Source organism: Struthio camelus, chromosome 17 (genome assembly GCF_040807025.1).
Source record: "Struthio camelus isolate bStrCam1 chromosome 17, bStrCam1.hap1, whole genome shotgun sequence".
Classification (NCBI taxonomy): Eukaryota; Metazoa; Chordata; class Aves; order Struthioniformes; family Struthionidae; genus Struthio; species Struthio camelus.
Window position 1 is genome coordinate 7,111,137 of NC_090958.1, and position 21,925 is coordinate 7,133,061.

The following is a 21,925-nucleotide window of genomic DNA, read 5'->3' on the forward strand; positions in this document are numbered from 1 at the left end:
GTCAGAAGCGAAGTTCCTCTCTCCCTCCCCTCTGCAAGCTGATCCTCCACGCCGCAGCTTACTCGAGCGAAAATCGCGCACAAAAGGTTTTCCTCCGCTCTCTGCAGAACTAACCGTGTTTTCCCCTCCCCTCTGAGGAAGGTAGCTCAGACTTCAGTTAAATTGTTTCCCTATCGCTTTCTTAGAGGCAGGGTATTTCTAAGTTGGAGTTATTCGAAGGCTTAGTTGCTGGACAAAGCGCTTTTAAGAACGAGCATGGTTGTAAAACACGGGTTTCACTTTGCCACGCTCTCTTATTTTGGCGTATGCAGGAATCGCTCGACATGAACGGCTAACGGGAAAGGAGGCCAAGTGCTGACTAGTCATACCAAGAAGTCTCCTCCACCTCCCTCGACAAAGAAATAAAATAGATATTTGTGAAGTTCATGGTACAAAGGGCGCGATGAAGTAAACGAGCCGAGCTGCTCGCAGATGGCAAAGCTTCCTTCCACGCTCGGCTAACTTATCCCAGACGCTCCCTGAAAAGAGAGAGAAGGAAGAAAAAATATATATAAAAAATAAAGGAAAAGCAAAACCAGCTGGCTGCTTACACAAGGCATCCGGAACGATACTGCCGGGACTCCAACACTTCCATTCAGTGCAGCAGAGCATGCTCCTGTGTAAATAGTTTCCATATGTCATCATTACAATAAAAAACAACAACAACAACAAAAGAAGAAAAAGAAAAAAGGAGGAGCATAAACTTTCCAGAGCCCAAACATCCCCCTCTGCAAAACAAGTTCCCCGCCTGAACGAAGGCAAAACTCTCAGCGGGCTGAGAGAGCAAACCCACTCCTCTCGTTCGGAGGAGAGGTGGGCTGCTCCCACCGCCGACCTAGAAGACAGAGCCAGGAAGGAAAAAAGGGACAGAAAAACATCCATGGGAACCAAGAAAAATTTAGCCTTCCCAGTTAGGCTATTTTATGCCCAACTGTAGTCAATTTGGAAATGGATGCCGTCTCATTTTTCTGATCTTTGGTGTCTGCCTTTGTTTTAATTAAAAAAAAAAAATCCAACAAATTAGTAACCTACTACAAATACAAAGAGTTATAAACAAACTCTACAGGGTAGCTCTTACATTCGCCTCAGAGCTCCCCCAATCTGGCTCTCATTAGCCTGTTTCCCAGATGTTCTGCTTTCTAGATGGTACACACTTTTTATGGTGTTAAATTGAAACAGCCTTAGATGCCTCTAATTAGCTCCTCCACCGACTCCTGCCTTGGCTGGGAGTTAACAAACGCTCCAAAGCCACGTGCCTTTACCAAGCTTTCTCCAATAAAGGCTGAGAAAGAGCTTGATGGAGCTGCTAGTTGCCGTCCTGTCCAAATAATGTTATTGTAATATATATACTTGCAAGGACAGAACTTCCCAAGCTGGGTGAAAGCAGGGCAACCAACCTAATTCAGCAAACATGCTCTCATCTGGCATTCATTCTAGTTACATATCATATGGAGACTTAATGCAATACAATAAAATGAAAGTCATGAGCCTAATGAGTTGCGTATGCCTGTGTATTTTTCCTGATACATGAATAAAGAAATGCAGAGGGCATGCAATTAAGGAGACAGGACACATTTCTGTTTCACGTTGCCTTATGAGGTCCTTGCAAGCGGACGCACCAAACGGACCAGCAATAGTTAAGAGAAAAGCAAAGAAAGCATCACCTCCTGAAGTAGGGAAAGGTCAAGCTGTCCAGAGCACGCGTTCTGGGCAGCTCCAGTAACCCTCCTGGACAACTGGAGATGTGCCCGCTGATAAAACACTCCACAGTACCCCAGCCACAGAGGAGGAAGAGGAGGAGGACAGGGAAAAAGACGACCAAATTGTCAGTTAACCATCAGGTTCTGTCTTAATTAAATGTAACCTGGTACCAACTTCATCTTTTTCTCTGCCTCCTTCCTTCCTTCCATTTACCATAATCCAGAATGAAACGAGCTAGGCTTTGTAGTCATTATTTCTTCTTTGGAAAGAGGCATGAACTTGGTGAGGAAACATTTGCCAGCCACCTTTTCCCATGGGAGCAGCGTCTTCTTCTATTGGAGCTGAAGGCGCTTACAGGAGCGCCTGCTGTCCGCGGCCAACAAGACTTCCTGGAGCTGAGCAAACATTTTACAAGTTTGCAGCCAGAGTCAGCACAGACACGCAACCCGAGCTCAACAGCACGAGCGTCTCCCCAGCACACCCTAATCCCTCTGCAAGCAGCAAAAAGAGCACAAAACAGTCTATGATTCACTCGGTTACAGTTTCTCATCATCGTGACTGCACTTAGCCATTTAAATTGGAGCCGCTTCTTCCCAGGCTCCGCGCTGTTCACTGCCCCACCGCCTCCGTTTCTCATACCATCAGTCTTGGACTGCATCGACACCCAGTTGGCCAAACGCAGCTAGTCACAGACCCGATCCTTTCTGTTTGAAAGGAACATAACCAGGCACCCAGCAACACCGCACACGCGTCTCTCTAGGAAAGCAGATCCCAGGGGCGTCCAAGCTGCCCCTGGGGTTCCTGGAGCTTTTGACATCACATATAGGACAGTCGGGATCATCTCAGTGTCCCATGTGGCCGCAGACAAGGTGCGGATACCGGTCACAGCTGCTGGCTCCCTCAGTGACTAAGCCCCAAGGTTGCAGTGAGGACAACCGTGGCTGCAGAAGGAAGATGGCACGTGCCTTCTTGCTTTTCAACTGCTGAGGCATGAACACACATGGATCTGCCTCTCCAAGGCCAGACTCACCTACCCAGGAGAGAAAAGCTGGAAGCTGCCTGGAAAGCACAGCTGGTTTGGCCCTCAGCCACACGTCTTGGAGGTGAGGGAGATGGAGACAATGAAATCACTGCCTTTACTACTTGACTGCCAGTGCAGCTCCGTGCCAGTTTAAACATCACAGGACTGATCTTTTAAACTCAAAACATACTCGTGCCCATCCTGTTTTCAGGGAATGGTTGGGGGAAGAAATTCAACAGCCATGAGGAAGTCTAAACAATTTACTATCAGTTTGTTGCCTAGGACAAACAGAGCATCTCCAACAGAGTGCGGTGCCAAGCCCTTCCGTTGCAAGAGAAACAATATACTTCTAAATATTTAAAGTCAGCATAACTGAGTCATTCTCTTCCTTAAAGATAACTGCACAACTGTCCGCAGCAGAAACATACGCAAAGACCTCCAAGCTCCTTGCCTTGCTATATTCTCATAGAGGTCGCTTGCTGTAAATCTCAACGAGTAAAGTCACTTCAGCTTCTATTTAACATAGAAAAGTTTTTCCAAAACGTGTGTGTTGCCACTTCCCGTTAGTGGTATACGGCAATTGAAGTCTTCTGGCCGAGCTTTCAGTCGATAAGCCAAGTTCTTCCACAGTGTAAACATGAGCTCACTTCAAGTTATTACCCACCACGCTACAGGAGCTGAATCCATATGAAGGACGAGCAGACGTCCCTCAGCATGGTAAGCCACTTTTTAAATATTATTGCCTTTTATCAATGGTGCTGCCTATCTTCTTATGTTAAATTCAACCTAAACCCTGCATTGTTTGAATAGAGGACCACTGCATCCTTGCTAACGTCTGCACTGCACACACTTAAACACACTGATACAGGAGCTAAACACACTGATACAGGAGCTAAAGCATCCTAAGAAATTGTTTCATCTCAGCAGAAGCAGTGTCTCCAGCTAAGTCTTGCTCTAAGTGCAAGAGAGCCAGTATTTAGTTAACAGTTTGTGCAGTGGCTCGCTACTCATTGCAAAAGGAGAGCAAGCTAAGCTGATTCGCAAGGAAATTTATTTCCTGTACCATCCTTTTGGGACAAAAAGAAACATTTTAAAGGAAAAATAAAAATAAAAATAAAAGAAGGAAAAGGCTTCTAAGAAAGCTAGGATAGGAATAATTTTGCCTCCCTACAAGGGCCAAGATTGGTTGGTTGGAGACCCTCATCTGTGCGGTTTACTGCCTCATCTCTTCCGGGCACTTGCTCTCAAGCCTGAGTCATTCTGCGATTGGATTTGTTTCTCTTGCAATTCTGTGTGTGAGGTTTTGATCACAAAAATGTTTGATCACAGGAAAATTGTTACTTCTTCTAGACTGATAGAGATAGCAAGACACACATCCTGCAGGGAAGTTTGAGAATCCTCACAGCTGTTGGAGATCAAAGATCAAGACTGGGATCAACGACTGTTAGATTAGTCAGAGGCGTCAGCCACTTAAGACTAACTGATCCTTTGTCACCATGATAAAAGCCATTTCTTTTTGACCATTTAAGAGCCTTCCATGGCTCACTAATATGCCAGACAGCACAGCGCAATAATGCAATGGAGCAGGCTCATTCCCCAATTCGCACAGCTGCATCCTGTAAGAACTGCTTCCTACAGTTGCCACTAGTTCTTGTTCAACGGTATTGCTTTTCCAGAACCTCATGCCAACCAAAGCCTTACCCCTCTTCCACAAAACTGCTTTCTGACAGATGGGTGAGAAGTCCTCCTTCATGAGAAAGCCCAGGAAACTATCATAAGCAGAGCCAGAGTCAGACACTTGCACAACCTGAGAACGCACAAGAAAGGAACGCCTGTTTCTCTTAACACAGTTGCAGCTGCAAAGTCAAACCCAAAGTATCTTCAATCCAGCAAAACTTATACAAAAGGAAAGGTTGTATTAGGAAATATCAGGAAAATACCATTAAGAATTAGGAATCTAGCTTGTGTATTAAGCCCAGTTGCTGCCAGTTTCATATCCTTTATTTCTGACCTTAACAAACGAACCTCCATACCACAAAAAGGAGGAGTCAAAGCCACAGCACAAGGATCATCTACAACCTTACGTTACCCATCCTTTTAGCAATGAATATGCTATGTAATCTTGTCAGTCCGATCACATTACAGCAACAAAGGCTTTGTAGATACAGAGCTAAGATTATTTTGTAACTGGAATTAAATATCTGAGCCAATGAGGGGTTCATGAAACAACAAAATTTATCTTGAAAGAAAAAAAAAAAAAACAAGCACCACCACCGGATATGCTAAAGTTTACCTTGAATCCAATGGAAAAAAGACAAACTCTGCCTAAGGCTATATGCTCATGAGAGAAGCCAGACATCAAGTACATATACATATACACACAGACATATATTTATAATCCATAACTTTTAAGGACGTAACAAAAAGGGAAAGGGACAATACCAGAATCCCTCAGATATAGCATATCTTTAACACATCCTGTTATATGAAGGAATTTCCTCTTTTTGCTCCAAAAAGGGAAATTAACGCCTCATGGTTTTAACACGGTTTTAAAGATCTGCTTTAGCATCAGGAACAACACAGTGTTTGCATTTTAAGAGCATGTTCTTCGTTTTAATTCTGCAAAGCAGAGCCTTTGGATTTTCCTGATGCAGTCTGGAAAGATGTTTGATTAAGATGCAATCTGGCCTTTTTAACAAAAGCACCGTGCTGCCAAGTTTGATTTCCAGTTACAATCAGCAGCTGTTCTCTGGGGAAGTAGCAAAGACAGCCTCAGGAAGCAAAGAGGAAGCGTTTCACTTCTGTGAGAAACCAGTATTAGCCTGAGCTACAAATCTCTCGCAAGGTGATTGCTCACTTATCCATCATCAGCTCGAGTTCCTTTTGAAACCAACCGGCCTCTGCAGAGCACGATGCCAATTTGAGCTTTGGCACAACCACTTCTAAGCAATATTACGTAGAGTGAAGCCTAGTTAAACTTCGCTCGGTTCCCTTGCACAGGAAGGGGAAGCGCGCTGATCAAAGGCTCTCTCAGCTAGTGAAACCATGCTAATTGCCTGGGTGAACGCCTACCAGTGCTGCTGCTGATCCACCGCCTCTGTTGATCTTTACAACCCCACAACATACCCGCTTGCTGGTGCCAGCGCTGGAGCGGACCAGAACGGCGTAAGCAAAAACCAGCAGCAATAAGGTATGTGCCACGCTGACCTTTCTGCTCCAAGGAGAGGGGGATAGCAAGAAAATGGGCTAAATTAAATTAAATTACAATTTCATGGCAAAATTCTAGCGTCTTATCGTACAGTAGTGAGAGGTATGCAATGATGTTTTGTGGTGTTAGAATAAGATTCTGACATACCAGCTCTTCTGAAATGTAACATTGTCACGTCTCCTCCTCATTGCGCTTCAGCCAGGAAAGAGAAGCTGCCAATATCTGAAGAAGATGCATTAAAAGGAATAGGAAGAACGCCAGTCTAGTGCTGCATAACTGCTCTCCACCAAAAACACAGATCTTTGCATATTTGGTGGAAACTGTGGCTAGCAGGAACGGAAGAGGTTACATGTAATTGTTCGAGTCACAGGCTGGAGAGGAAGGGAAGAATTAAACCTATTAGTTTAACATCTGCAAAACAGATGCCGGGGGGCTTCCCCTTAATTAGTTCTTCCTTCGAGCCCTACAGTTCTACCTGATACAAAACCGCATCTTTAGAAAAGTGGCTAATTTTGCCATCAAAACTTTCCAGCACTGCAGAATCCTCCCTGACTTTTATGAAGTGGTTTCAAATGCTAATCTCACTGTCAAACACGTGCCTTATTCTTAGCCTGAATTTCTCTAGCTTCAGCCAAACAGACGTTTCTTGTTGTTACCTGGTTACTGTAGCCTTCTTTCAGGGGCGCTGCAGAGGGAAGACAGATCAGACCTCAGATGAGCGGGAGCACGGGCACTAGAAGCAGGCCAAGCAGGGACGCAGTGGCTGCTCTAGAGCCAGCACGGATGGGAACAACCATCTACCACCCTAAGCAATATTCTTTTTTAAACTGTCAAGGAATACACTTGCTTTCTTGTATCTCTCCCACGTGCTCAGGTTCAGCTCTGTTGTCCCAGTCCACTCCCAACTCACGGCCTCCCAGGTTAGCAGTCTCCTCGCTTTGAGGCACGGGACCCCACACTGGTCACGCTACCATACGTATGGTTTGCCAACATCCATCTTACTAAGTCGTCCCAATCACTGCCCGCCACTAAAACCCCTTCTTCTTTCTCACTAAGCCCTCAGCCTATGTTATTCGCTAATTTGATCAGCAATTACTCTTATTTCCTTCCAGATCAGGGAGAAAGGTTGCAGCTGGCACAGGGACAAAATCTAATCCCTGTGACAGGCTGCTAATGACACACCTATTCAGTAACGCCTCCCAGTGAACAGTTGCGTTTCCAGACCTGTCAGTCAGCCACTTCACAGAACCGCTTGCTACACCGCGTTGGTCTGTATTGTTTTATCGTTTACTTCCTCAATCAAAACGCGACACGGGTGCCAGAACAAATACCTTCCCAAAACACTGTCAGTCTATCTCGCAGCCTCACAAATTAGTAAATGAATGTCTTCAAGTTCATATGACATCGTCACTTTTTCATAAACCCGCACTGGCTTGCATTAAAAGCTCTCCCTTAATTCCAGATTTAAAAAGGGCTTTTGCTGGTTTTCCATTACTTTGTCCGGAAACCTTGTTTAGCTGACTGGCCTGCAGTCACTCTCACGGTAGAAGAGACCTTTTGGGGCAGGTCATCTGCTGAGTTTTAAACGTCTAAATTTAGAATCAGCTATGTGACTTCTCGTTATTTACCGCTGGGATGGAAGAGCAGATTACATGATGCCTAGATCATCCAGCTCGTCTACAAATATAGAATGTAGTATTTCTTGAGCATCCCTGTAGCGTTATTGACCAGCGCTCAGCTTCGGCTGTGTATCAGGACAGTATCACTTAAGGTTCCTTTTTATTTCTCAAGTCCTTTAGAGCACCTTTAACTCTGCTGACAGCAGCTCTCTCCATTATTTTCCACCATTTCCCGTTTCTATTTTTTCACTTGCTATATAGCTGTGTAGCTGCTTTCACGTTAGCCAGTATAGATCCGTGTTTGCACTGCAACTTTTTACTGCCTCTCCAGCAGTTACAAACAGTTTCCATCAGCGTTCTCATTTTTCTACATTGCGTTCGCTCTCCAAGTATTTGCCTCATTTTCAACATTTCAAAGTCACCCCCTCGGCAACCGCTAGAGACAAGGTCCTGCCACCAGTCTCGTATGTAAAAGGAAAGGGCTTGCGCTCGGTCAGGTCAATGTCTGCTCTTACACAACTGCTTCCTTTACAGTCATCCATAGGATTTCATCCATCTGCTTCTAGTGAGCAGTTTGGTGGAGAGCTCGATCACACAACGATGTGCTGCTTAGTAAGTCGCTCACACGCGTTTACAGCGGAAGCTACGCGGTCGCTTGTTTGCGCACTGCCAGCAGTTCAGGAAAAGCAGAACTTGTTGCAGATAAAGCCAAGCCAGCAAGTAAAGCTGCAGCGTTACAGAACACCGCTCCCAGTGGGCGTTATTCTGCTCAACTACATTTCCAGGTCTCCAGGTCTGCTCAGCACCCAGCAGAAACAACGTTCCCTCCTGCACCACGGAAAACAAGCAACTGTGCAACAAAAGATAGTGCTTTCCTATTCCTGCAGTGACTCGCCGCTACGAAGCTACCTGAACGACCCGCTGGACGCGGCTCTTCGGTATTGCAGGAAAAGTGAATTTTAAAGATACATTAGAGGCTAGTGTGCGTGCCCCTGACCGGGCGCTGATCCCCCCAACCCAGGGCAACCAAACCACAGGAAGGAGGAGACTGACTGTGGAAATATTGCACTAGTGCAAAGTTCTGCCCTTACGCTCTTCCTTCGGAGCCCCGTAGCTAAAGCTAGTGCTTGCCAGGCCACAGAGGACAGCATCTCTCTTCCTCCTCTCAGCTCTGATTATACTGTGAACGGCATAGCCAACTCGCTAGTACTGTTTGACCCTGTGGACTTTTCAGTGCTCCTCCTTGTAGGACTGATCACTTTGTCATAATTTTGCAAGCATTTCTTCATTTAGTTAACCAAGTGCAGGATCATATTTGTGTATTCTAGCAAGATCCTTTAGTGGGCTACATCACTTCTGTGCAATAAGCTTTCCCAAATCTGTTGAGAATAGCAAAAGTGTTCTGAAAAGCATATAGCTGGAGCAAAATATAGATGATCACGCATTCCCAGGTGACAAAATATGCATACACTTGCACTAGGCAACTGCACAGGACACATAAGGCAGCGGCTAATGTGCCCAGCCCCAGGGTATCAGAGGGTTTTATACAGCAGCGCATGGAGATACCTCCTAAATTTTATTCCCCCATGTAAGCAGGAAAAGAAAAGCCTTTTATTGCAAACACACATCACCAGATTATGATTAAGAAAACAACAACACAAACAAAGCACTGGATAAACGTTTCAAATCCCCACACTATGACTCAGATCATAGCAGTCTTTTGTGGTCGTCCTCGGGATCAGTCATCAACGATACAATGCTACAGAGGATCACCGCAAACACTCCTTTTTTGCCATCCTCTCTCCCAGGCGAAAGGACCAGCAGTACAGGCGCATGAGCTCTCCACCAAACTGCTCACTAGGAGCAGATGGATGAAATCCTACAGTCGACTATAAAGGAAGCAGTCATGTAAAATCAGACATCTTCCCAACACGCAAAAAGCAATTATGCTAAAGACACAGGGAGAGCCCTGCACAGTCCAGATCAAAAGCCAGGGACATTGAAGGCAAGAGAAAGACCTATCAAATTCACTGCACTTTTCCCAGCTTAAGGATCAGAAATGGAGTGTTCTGGCTCATAAATTCTACTCCCAGCAAATTCGAGCTTAAATCCCTTGAAGGCAATAAGGAAAAGGCAATCAACAACAACTCTAACCACTTCACAGATGCTCCTGTTTAGTTTATACAGCACTTCTTACAGCATTCAGATGGGCAAAATGGGATTTCAATGCAGGGGGGCTGACGGCAGCAGGCAGGATTCCTCGGTGAAGATACCAAGGGCAAAGGAAGTTCTGAAAAGCATCGCATTGGTTATGATGAGTGAACTCAGCGTGCTCAGCCTTTGCTCATTTTAATCTGCCAGTAAGCTAGCTTGGCTATACTGAACATCCTGCATCTACAGTGCCTTAAAAATCCACAGGAACCACCAAAATGAGAGAAGGGGAAAAAAAAAAAAAAAACCGAACAAACTGATGCGCTCCCTGGGAAGCCATGAAAAAACTAATCGCTATTTGTTTCCAACTGTTGTTCCGCTTCCTGAGCCAAATGTTCCCAAGTCAGCTGCAGCGGCTGAGGAGTGACCGGTTGGAGCTGGAAAGTTGTTGGCTCAAAATTGCAGCTCGAACACTTTCAAACTCCTTAATATCTTTTATAATTCCAGGACCACCTGCTCAAAAAGCAGAGCCCTCCGATGCCATGAGGCACCTCCTTCTCTACACGTCATTCAACGAAAGCCATCAGCTTGAGGAGAAAACATTTAGCCTAGCTCGTTGCTCTGCTCTCAGAGCAAAAAGATGCGAGCAGTATATTAGAGAAGAGGGGCACGAAAGGAACGGACTGTCTCCCTCAAAGCATCAAGGTCATCCCTCCTGACTTCACAAAAAGGGGCGAGAAGAGGCTTCCAGATTCCTCAGCCTCACTCCCGCAGCGTCCTCAAAAATTTACAGTGAAAGCTGGTATCCATCTCTAGTAGTCTGGGAAACGTCAGAGGAGAAAGAACCGTTTGACTTCAGGATAATGGAACACTAACCCGAATCTTCTTTACCTTGTACAAGCTTTTACTAGTTCAGATTTGAACAGCATGGGCCATTCAGGATGAAATCACTATGATTCCTTACTGTGTGAAAGCGTCGACAGGGCAGGGATTCTGCTGGACAAAGCATCCGACTGTGAAACACACAATGTGTGTATTGTGCAAACCGATCTCCTGCAGGGCTAAGAAAACAAGGCAGGCTCAGAAAAAATATCCAAGAAAACTGCAACCCACAATACCTCCTGGTACTTTACTTGGCTTGTGATTTCTGTTCTATAGGTACCACATTTCAGAGCCACGTTAAGAACCTCTTGATACAAATGCTTTTGTGAGCCCTGGACAACACAGAATTCTGCTTCTCTTGAATCAAAGATACCAGCTCTATCCTCTCATTATAGCAAAGCATTTAAGCACAGCCAAGGCAATCCTGTCTTAAAACCCCAATCCTCAGTATAAATGAGCTTCCAGGAGACGATGCATTTGGAACATAATAGCGGAACCACTTTTTCCACTATTTCTAATGTCATTTCAAAGATACCCAGCACCTCCTAAAAAGTAGCGTGTACCTCCTTCCTCTGAGTTTACAGAGCTCATCACCCAGGGAAACGAATTGTGCTGAAGGTGAAACCAATAATCTCCTTATGTTTTGGGTGCTCATTTCCCTTTCCAAGTTCTTCACCCCTCACTCATCTCAGAGGCAGTTTTGCTTCGCTTCGCTTGCTTGAAACAGTCATTATAAATCATCTAGGCCAGGAAAGGATTACAGAGGCACTCGCAGAAGTTGCGAAACAGAAGGTTGTTAGGTTGGAGAAAGACTTTCAGAGGCATAAACAATTCAGTACTGAACCACCACTTGTGCATCAGTAAAATTCCTCTGTATACAAACTCCGAGCAGGCAGATACTAGGAAAAACAAATCATGCACAGCACTACCAAACAGAAGCTCTTCATAAGAAAGTAATTAAGCCTACCTCTCTATTTGCCAGAAAGATATAATCTACACTTTACAGATGAGACATGTGAACCACAGCGACATTAACTGACTTACCCTAGATACAAGAGGCAACAGAATCAACAGCAGAACTAGACTGCTCCTGAAAATGAGATGCCAGTCCTGTACTCTGGCCATGCTTCGCCTCTAAATGCGGTAGCAGAAGCCCTGCTACTGGAACTAATTAAAGGTAAATCAGTAGAACTAGAAGCCATCATGCAAGAAAATATCCTGCATATTCAGGAAAGTCACCAGATAATCCAAGAGACTGTTTAAAAGCCTGGCTGTCACAGATCTTAGGATTTGCCAGGTCAATTGCAAGCATCCTGCTTGTTCTCTCCCCTCCGCCCCTTTCCTCGCACCAGTTAGCTACACCACTTCATAACTACTGTCCAAGTCCAAATAACCATCTTCTCACTTTCACACAAGGATCAAAACTACAGTTCCTGATGGATTTATTAAATCCACTAGCTAGCCGACATTTAAAACACTCTGTTTTCTTCAGAGGCAGCAAAGTCAGAATGCTTTCTCAGCAATTAAACGGCTCCTCAAGAAGCACAGCTACTCAGAGTTTGTGTGTGGCTGCGTTATTTCCCCAAAAGCCAAACAGTTATGCTCTGCTGTACACTCAGAGAACGTCGGCTTGTTTTACATCTGGAAATCTCTTTTGTTTGCTCACTGCACTAAAGGAAATGACAGTAGGAAGAAGGCAGCAGAGCTGTTTTAAGGCAGGGACTCACTGAGCAGATAAGCTGGAGCTGTGGACTGTGAGGACAAAACTCTTTTCTTTCACTGCAGATCCAAACATGTTCTGGAGCCAGATGCAACACAGAAGAGAAGCATATCACTCCAGGTTTCACGTTGATTACTGAAAACATTAAAAGCCAGGCTGCTCCTATATCTCAAAAGACCAACATTAATTGTCCCCATTTCTGTCCCAGTCTGAGGGCACGTGTCTGCCCGTGCATTAGTAGACGGCGTATTCAAAAAAGACCAGTATGTTGTAAACAATTTCCACTAACGTCATAATTAGACTCTCCGCGTTCAAAACCTTCAAAAGAGTTTTCATCAGCCCACCGCAAAAAGTACAGCTTGAAAAGCCTCTTCATTTATTCCATCAAGGAACTAGGTACGAGAGAAGAAGGAAGCCACGTAAAGACATCCTAGTCTAGCTGCTCCAGGGAGCAGCATATCACACGCTCTATTGCGGAGACAGCAATGAATGGCAAGAGAATAGTCACTGCCACGCAGCACGCTTTCCTTAGTCTAACTCAGACTCCTCAGCGAGCCTGACACGAACAGCCCCTCCAAATTCACCGACAGCAGATGGCATTTTCTTTACGCACTTCAGGCTGCCTTTTCCTTCGCAGCATTGCACAGGCACATTCATCAACAGCTCTGCACTTTCTACCCTAAAGGCCAGGCTGGCTCTAGCTTGCCCGAAAACTTACTCCTCAAGCTGCAGGAACCAAGTTTGCAAGGCTCAGCTGAAACATTAACATTCAAAGTTATAACTTCCCATTTTCCAACAATCCTGCTAGAAGACACCGCACTTTGCTGCTGCTGCTCCCCCCACTTCCCTACAGATACATGATAACTCATTTTTACCTCAATAGCAGATGCAGTCGCTTTCTTGTAAAAACCCAGAGTTTAAGGATGACTTCTTCCACTTGCCATAATCCATTGTGTGGGAGAAACAAACACACAATACCATATTGTTCCCTGTACAACACTTTGAGCTGTACTTTCTGCTCTGAACACACTGAAACTCCACTTGAGGCTACAGCAATTTCCACACAGGAGGCAAAGGAGAATCTTGTATCTGATCTAATACAGGATAAATCAATGTACACTCATTTATTGCTTATAGCTCCCATCAGCTCAAGGAGAGACACTGTCCTAGAGTTTCAAGGCTATCCACGCTGTCTTTGTATACGGAAAACATAACTCGCACTTTGAGATATTTTAAGAACCCAGCTGGAACGCTTCATAGTAGTTAGGGTGAGGGACTAGAAATCACTAAACCCTGGCTGATTCTCCCCCTTTGCAGGGGCTCACTATGCGACTTTGGGCAAGGTCACGCAACAAACGCATCCCAGGTTTCCCCTTCTATAAAATTCAGTTAATATTAGTCATTCACCTCAGATAGGTGTTGGGAAGCTTAATTAGAGTGCGACCGCACTCGGAGATTCTCAGATAAGACGTACGAGGAAAGGGCAGCATCATATTAAGTAGCGTAAGCCACGGATTCAAGTGACAACAGCGCTTCTCTGTCTCCTTCAGCTGTTGAAGCTTGAAAGAAAAATTACCCAGCACCACAATCCTTCATGTTGTGTTCAGAGTACTGGCCGCACCACAGGCGCCACGCTTTTCTGGATGCGATCTGAATTCCAGACAACTTTTCAGGATTCTGACCTTTTGGCGTGGCAGAAAATGAAAGCTTCCTAGAAGACACGTATCCCAACGCAAGACGAGGAAGGCAGAGTTTTAATATTCCTCCCCATGCAAGTATTTTTCCCTGTTAAGTGCTTAAGAGCTCTATGACTGGGGAGATTAATTTTTGCAGCTGGATATTTTCTTTAAGAATGTAATTTTCCACGCAGTTTTCTCCTTTAGTTTTCTGCACTCTAATCTCATAGACCGCACTGTACCCAGGAGAGGTCTCTTCCGCCAAACTCTGAAAGGAGTATATTCTTGCACTCTCTTTTTTTTTCCCCTTTTTTTTTTTTTTTTGAAGACTAAAGTAGCAATAAGCATCATTTCAGAAGACTCTGTGACTACGTATTGCAACCAAGTAATTTATGTATTTCCAGATAGTCAACACCAGGAGCCCAAAACTAAAAATTCATTTGTCCAAGGACCCATTTTTAACAAAGCTACATCAGGGATCAAGTAAAACAAAGGGACAAGTTCATTACAAAAAAAAAAAAAAAAGTGAAAGCTGATATAGCGAAACCACACACACATTTAGTGAGTGAGACGCATACGTTTAGGGTCCTAAGTGAAGGGTGCTTGTGACAATTTGGAACAGAGATTAAAATTTGGAGAAGTTCATCCGTATAGCAACACAGAACAAGAATGTAACTTTATTCTCAATCTCTGGTTCATGATTTAGCATCAAGGGGGTTCATACCCTCCTTGTCTTTCCCATAGTGTCACCTGGGAAGAGAATAAAGGGTATCTCATTACAGACAGTCACAGTTGGTATCGGGACAAACTTTTAAATAAAAGCATTGTATTTAACCTGCCAACAAATTCTCAGGTTAGGCACAATCCTATTAGGATTTAGGCAGAAGGAAGATAAAAACAGGAGAGGGAAGCAGCCTCCTGATCTTCCCTCTTTTTTTTCCCCTGACAAAAACAGGCTTTCAAATAAAAACATAAAATTATTTAGTTTCGTTAAAGTCATTCCACTCCTCACTGGGAAAACAAAGACAAGGCAGAGGGGAAACATTTGAATTCATCACAACCTGCATGAGGTGAAACTTTTTATATTTCACAGTAGATTTTCTTTACGGGCAAAGAGGAAAGCTAGAATATATGTTTTTTTCTTAAATAAGCTTAATTTTTCAAGTGATGGTGTTAGCCTTCTCACTCACTAATTTAAGCTTCCCACTTGTCAGAGATAAACATGCCTTTCAAGTTGTTTATATTAGCCTTCCTGTTTTAATCGTCGATTCCACACTTGCAGTAACCCACTGACTTCAGAAAGCTCTGTATGATGCAGAATCACTTCTACGAACAGGCTTTAAATTTTTTCCAGCGCATTCAACTTTAACACTGATTAAAATATACTGCAAAATGACTGCTCTTCAATACCAAAAGTCACTTAGTTCAAAGAACTCCAGGAAATGAGGTCTCAAAGATCATATAGCCATCTTTTAAGAACCAAAAAATTTCTGTCTTTAAGCAAGCTTTCTGTATTTCAAGGAAAGCAGATTGCAGAATATTTTCACTTATTAATACGTTCATTCTTATAGTTATGCTTTAACACAATCATATTGGCTTTAGCCAAATGATAAAACCCATACAGCTTCTTCTCTAAAGCGATGGGAGATGGGCGGAAGAAAAAGAGGAGAGCAGAGTGACTGCAGTTAGTCACAAGAAGGCCTATAAAGGCATCTCTGGAGAGAGGAAGGATTCTCTTTTCTATTTAACTTAAAAATGGAAAGCTAAACTTTTAAAAGACAAACAGATGTGATAAAGCAGACACGATGGAGCAGTGCTGCAGCAGGGCTTAAAGGAATCAGCTGAGTGATTTAGCCAGGCATGTGTTTTGCAGGGACGGGAAACAGAAAAGTATCTCAATATTCAGAAACTAGCTACTAGCTCAGGAAGTTAGAGAAGGAAAAAAGTAAGGGAACCCATACAGCTGCAAGAGAGAAATCAAATGGAGGTTCAACACTGGAAAGAGGAATACTAGCCAGGGAACTCTAATTTACTAGAAGTTTTCAGCTTGTGGCACCAAGGGCTTGTAGAGGCATCACAAGACTTCTGCGTTCACCTGCAATGTCAACTGGAAGTCAAAGAGAAGTGACGAACAAAGTGGCTAAAATACACTTTGTAAGGGATAACACAAAAAAAAATTTTTAACATGACTAAATACATCTCCTGTTCCCACCTCACCTAATGAGGGCTTTAATAAAGATATATGGAGGAGAGCAATGCTTCCAAGAGATAGAAGCTTGTTTTCCCTCTCCCAATAAACATAAACTGGGTTAACCCCACTGAATACCTGGGGTTAACAGGGATACAAATAATAGGGTTTAAAGGTATTCCAGGTTCTTTGATAAGGATACAGTAAAGAATTTAAAAGATTTATCAACACATATCCTTTTCCTCATTGCAAAAGGACAGAATGAAAACTAAAAATAGGCAAAACAACAGTTGCAAAGGACAGGTGCTTTATCTAGGAAAATATTAAGTGACATAACTACAGCTGCTGCCCCTGACGGCTTGGGTCAATGGTACAGCACAGCAGGTCAGCGCCAAGAAAAGGAGCCGCTCTGGGCCAGCGCACAGGGAAGAAGCGTAGAGCTTAAGGACAGTGAGGTCACAGACGATTACGTGAAAGCCACAAAGAACACGCGTTAAAAAAGGCATCTGCAGGACCAGTTCATCCAGTGCTCTCCGGCTCGCGTGGCGCAACACAGGCGTTAGGAGTAAACAAGCAGCAAAATTAACAACTTCCTAACGCCGTTCTGCTGGGAAGGCAAATGACGGCTGCGAGAGTTTCAGGCTCTGGCAAGCACAAGACACAACAGCTCCTGCAAACTCAGAAACCAGCGAGGCCATGGCAGCGGACAGGAAACAACGGCAGAGCCGTCTTACTTTCGTTAGGCAGCTCCTCGGGCTCCAGGTCGTCGAGGGGGGCCGAGGCGCCGCTGCCGCTGTCGTCCAAGGTGAGGATGAGGGGCACGTCATCGTCCATGCTCACCGCCATGCCGGCCCCTCGGCGGCTCCCGCTCCAAGGGCTTCAGATAACGCCTTCTGCAGTCCCACGCGTAGCACGGCTTGGTCAAAATCTCCCTCCGGGAAGTCTTCCATCAGGGGTGTCTTCTAGACAGAAGCGGACAAAGACACGTGTACCCATCGCCGGAGGCCACGGCTCGGAGAAGGGGCCGCTCACCCGCTTTCGGCGAGCGCGGCGGGGCGCCGGGCCCAACGGCGGCGGCGTCGGCCGGGCCGGGCCGGGCCGGACCCGACCCCCCGGTTCCCGGGGGCGGCGGCGGGACCCACCTGGCGCCCGGGGGCTGGCGCGGCGCGAGGCGTCCCGGTCACGCGTGGCTCCGGGCCCCGGCGGGGGCGGAGGCACGGGGAGAGGCCGGGCGCAGCTCGCGTACATGAAGCTCCCGGGGACTTTGCTACTGGTTAACGTCACAGAGTCACAAATTTCTTCAAAAAGTGGGCGGGGGAGGGGGAATAAATAATGATATATATATTTTTTTAAAAGCAGTCCTAGGCGGGGCTACAGGACCGCTCGCAGCCGGGGCCGCCAGGCGGGTTTCGCTCCCCTCCTGCTGCTGCGCGCCCGGAGCGAGGCGCCGCGGGCACCGGGCCCCCCCCCCGCAGCAGCGAACCGCCGCCGCCGAGCGCCGGCCCGCGCCCAGGCCGGGGCGCATCCCCCGGCACGACCCCGCCGCCGGGCCCGGCAGGGAGGCGGGCAGGGAGGGCTGCCCGCGGCGGCGCCCCCCTCTCCCCGGCCTGCGCGCCGCCCCCCGCCCCTTGCCGGGCGCCGCCGCCACCGAACCGGCCCCCGCCGCCGCCGCTCGCCCCAGCGCCCGGCGCAGCCAGGCCCCGCCCCTCCCGCCGCGCCCCATTGGCTGCCGCCGGCGCGGCCTCTCCCGCAGAGGCCGAGCCTCCCGGCGGCCCGCCAATCCGCGCCCGGCTCCCCCCTAGTCCCCGCCCACCGACGGCCCACCGCCCCCGGGAAAAGCATCCGGATTATCCCCGCCTCCTCCGCCGTTGGCCTCGCTGTTGGGTAGCGGCGCCGCCTGTCTGAGAGGGTGCGGGCGCTGATTGGTTCGAGGCGGCCGGGGGGGGGGAGTGACATGGCGGAGCCGGCCCCGCCTCAATGAGGAAGCGGCGGGCTCTTCGGGGGAGGCGGGGAAGAGGAGCTCGGGGCGCCATTGGCTGCGGGGAGCGGCCCCGCCCCTTGGCGGCCGGGGTCAGAGGTGAGCGGGGCGGTCACCTAGCAACGGCGGGACGCCGGGCCCGGAGCCGGGGAGGGCCGCACAGCGCCGGGCCCGGCCGCGGGGACGCTCCCTCTGGTCCCCGGATGGGCATTTCCTGCCCCTTCCGGCCCGAAGCAAAGCAGGAAGCCGCTGGCGAAGGGCAGCCAGCCCCGGAAGAGGCGCCTTTAGTTCCCCCCGCCCCGGTCAAAACGTGGTAACTCTTGAGGCCAGGGCAGCTGCAGCCCTCCCGGGGCAGGGCAGGGTTTCTCCGGTCGGAGGGGCGCTGGGCAGGTTTGCGGATACGCAGGCACCCGGGGTCACAAGCGCCCCGAGCGAGCACCAGGAGCTGCCAAACGCCTCCTTGCTGTGCTTCAAGAACAGGAAAAAAAAAATCTCGTAATGCAAAAAAAAAAGAAAAAGAGGGCGCCCTGCCAGCGAGGGAGCAAAGGGAGCACCCTCGCTTGCTGGAGCAAGGCCTGAAAAGTTCTGCCAGGGATCTCCTGAGACTCTTGCGGGCCAACCTTGCACTTTGTCGGGGGGAAGGTGAAGCCTGGGCCAGAGGTTCATCAGCTGAAGTGTTATGAAAGCCTTTGGGGAGTTCAGGGGTAAGAAAAGATTTAGCTGGTGGAAGAAATCTCCCTCAGAGGGACTGAGAAAACACCAAAACGATCACAACTTTACAGGCAGCCACAACCCAGGCTCAAGGTGAAGGCACAGGATACTGTGGGAATATGTTTGCCAGTCGAAGAAAGAGTCACTGGAGAAAAATTCTGGTAAACTAAAAAATACACTTTTTTGCAGATCCTAAAGAGGAAGTTGCAGAAATGCTTTTTAAAACCAGATTCAGGGCCTCAAACAAAATCCCCCATTTCAGGGACTGGGCTGCTTGGGCTTAGAGCCAGCTCCTACAAGATGGTGAACCCAAATAGATCCCTGTCCAAACAGACCTGCAGCTCACATACAGGAGGACATGGCAGTGAGGGGCAACCCCCACCCAGAAGTACAGGTTTTGCAAGGGAAGGTATCTTTGTCTCTTTGTCCTGCCTGTGCGTCAGGTGGTTCTCTGCTGTTTTTGCTTTATGGAAGGTTACATCAGTTGCTAAATCCCAGTCACTGGGAGCTGATGAGCTACCTCGTTTGGTCAGACGCATCCACCTGCTGTTAGGGAACAGGGCTCTCACTTTGTGTCAATCCTCAACCCTGCTGTCTCCATCTAGTGTCCAAACAACGCTTCTGTTTCTCTCCCTGCTCACTTGAGAGACCTGCAGATTTAACAGCTTGCATGTCACTGTCCTGACATCCAAATTAAGCTTAAAGGGCTTAGACTCACGTCATCACCCCTAACGCCTCCTCTGAGAAGGCTCTAATTGCTTTCATGTCCCTACAGTTTTTAACCAGATGAAGAAAAGCTGCTGGATTACCAGCAAAGCAAAATGTAGGAGGGTCCTGAAAGTTTGCAGCTAATTGTAAGTAAAGATCCTCACCTTGTCAGGTTTTTAATAACATCAGAGGTTTTTGGCTTCCTATCTGCCAGGACGGCTGGAGCACCGAGCACCAGCGGGGTCAGGGCAGAACTTGTTAAAGCAGGCACATATCCACACTGCTGGTTCCCCTCCACATGGCTCACTTCAGTGTATTAGGAAAGGAATAAACTACTGATGAGTGCCACCAAAACTACCTATCTTTGGCCTTCTGCAGGCTGCCATGGCCTGGCTCTTCCCACACTCCCCACCGTTTATGTGTTAGCTGGCCTTCAGTGCTGCTCTGATATAACCTGCTTCTTAGCAAAGCTGCTAGCTCATGCTCACCCCCCTCCTAACTGCAGAGATGCAGCTTTCTATTCCAAGCGCTGGCAAAGCAGGCTCTGACCTGCATGTGTGTTACCTGCTCAGGGTCCTCATCTGAGGATGGATGCTGTTTGCAAAGCAGGAAAAGCTAAGGAGGGATTTTTCAAAGGAGCATGAAAATATTAGGATCTGGCATGTCTTGAAATTCCTATCCAGGCAGGTTTCCTTTTTTGGTCCCTTTAGAAAGGCTCAGATTAGTAGCCAGTGGTAGTTCTACTTGGATCTGGGATAGGTGAAAAAGATCCCTCCCCAAGGATTTACAGGGAGGACCTGTGGAAGGCCCTCAGGCTTGCAGTAACTGGTGTCTGCTGTCTTGCCAGGCTGAGTGAGAGACACTTCCTGCCATCTACACAAAGGAGAAGGCCCAGCTGGCCCTGAAGAAGAAATATGCTGCACTTACCTAGTATTCCCAGACTGAGGAGTAGCACAGGATACAGCAGGAGAAGAACAAGTGGGACGTGAGGGAGATGGCCATGATGATCAGTATTGCCATCTGCATCCAGAAACGCTGCTCGGTCCAGACACTCCTCAAGTTGAAGGCAAAGACGGCAGAGGGCAAGGACAAGAAATAAGCATGAAACCCATTCTCTCTCCTCTCTTCTCTCCTCCCAGCAAGTCCACTGGCTCCCCTGGGGCTCAGCTCCCCCAGATTACAAGCATTATTAGCTGAGAGAGCTTTTGCACTAAGGCTCAAGGCTCCTGGAGCCAGGGCTGGCTCTCAGGTAGAGGGTATGTCAGAGCAGCGGTGCAATATGTCTCACTGTTTCAGGTCGAGCCCATTGCCACTCAGAAGAGGGCATCTCTTGCCAAAGGACCAGGAGTGCAGATTCCTGGCAGGTCTCCCTCGCTTCAGTCCCCGTGTCCTTAATGTGCTTGTGTGAGTCAAGGCCCAGTCCTGCTGTTACTAAAGGTTGCAATAAAATAATTCCTGGGACAGGATGATACCCTTAATCTGACTCGGTTTCTCCTTGGGTGTATTTGAGAGAACTTCTTCCTTGGCACGGGAGGAAGCTGCAGGACTTCATTGCTTTTCAGTGAGGAAGAGGCTGGGATATCCTGTTCCCCTGACGTGGTTCCAAGCAAACAGAGCACCACAGCACCCGCTCCGCAAGGACCCTGACCGGGACCCCTTCCTCTCCCCAGTCCCCAGCCAAACCCTGACTGGGCGCCATCCTGACAGTTTGCAGTCAGGGCAGTGGGAAGGGTGGGATGTGGCACAGCCCAGCTTGGACTCTGCTCCCAGTCCTACAAATCACTCCCTAAGCCAGGGAGCAACTAAAGTATTTTGTTTTCTTAACCTTGTAACACTTTGATATCATGGAGCCCTTTATTCCTCTCCCAGATAGGGCTGAAATCAGACATCGATTCACACATACAGAGTACGGTGTCATACATGTTTCATTTTCTTGGGAAACCAGGCTGTGTTATGTGTTACCACAAGGGCCAACATGGCCCAGGCACCTCCTCTCACATATTCTTTGCGTTAAGCAAGGCCAGAGGCAAGCAGCCTTTTTTAGGCCTGATTCCCAGTGATTCCTCTACATTTTCCGGCTTCAGTGGCTCAGCACTGCAGCCTCCTTTCCCATAAGAGAGCAGCAACCCCAGCTGCATATCCCAAGTCACCCGGCCTGAGTCGTTCATCTGTCTCCCTACCTCTGTTCATAAAGGGGCACCTAAAGAAACAGGACTGAGTTGTTCTTTCTCACCTAAGAAATGGAAATCGAGGATCCGTTTTGCTAAGACAGTCTTTGAGGATATTAGCTGTGCCCAAGGCCTGAACTCACCATGAGGCCAAG

The 21,925-nt window shown here is 47.4% G+C and overlaps 1 protein-coding gene across 3 annotated transcripts in view; it reads right to left on the bottom strand.

The window, feature by feature from the left end:
- Positions 1–17,676, bottom strand: part of TPCN1 (two pore segment channel 1) — a 50,301-nt gene extending 32,625 nt beyond the window's left edge. For 2 of the 3 annotated variants that reach the window (XM_068911477.1, XM_068911476.1), the window contains exons 1-2: positions 17,348–17,676; positions 16,940–17,167 (exon numbers count right to left, since the gene is read on the bottom strand). In XM_068911477.1, the coding sequence (XP_068767578.1) occupies positions 16,940–17,051 (112 nt within the window). In that variant the 5' untranslated portion in view covers positions 17,052–17,167; positions 17,348–17,676. Of the gene's footprint in view, positions 1–590; positions 667–16,939; positions 17,168–17,347 lie in introns of those variants that run through there. The other variant, XM_068911475.1, reaches the window with a different exon arrangement.
- Between the last annotated feature and the right edge of the window lie 4,249 nt (positions 17,677–21,925).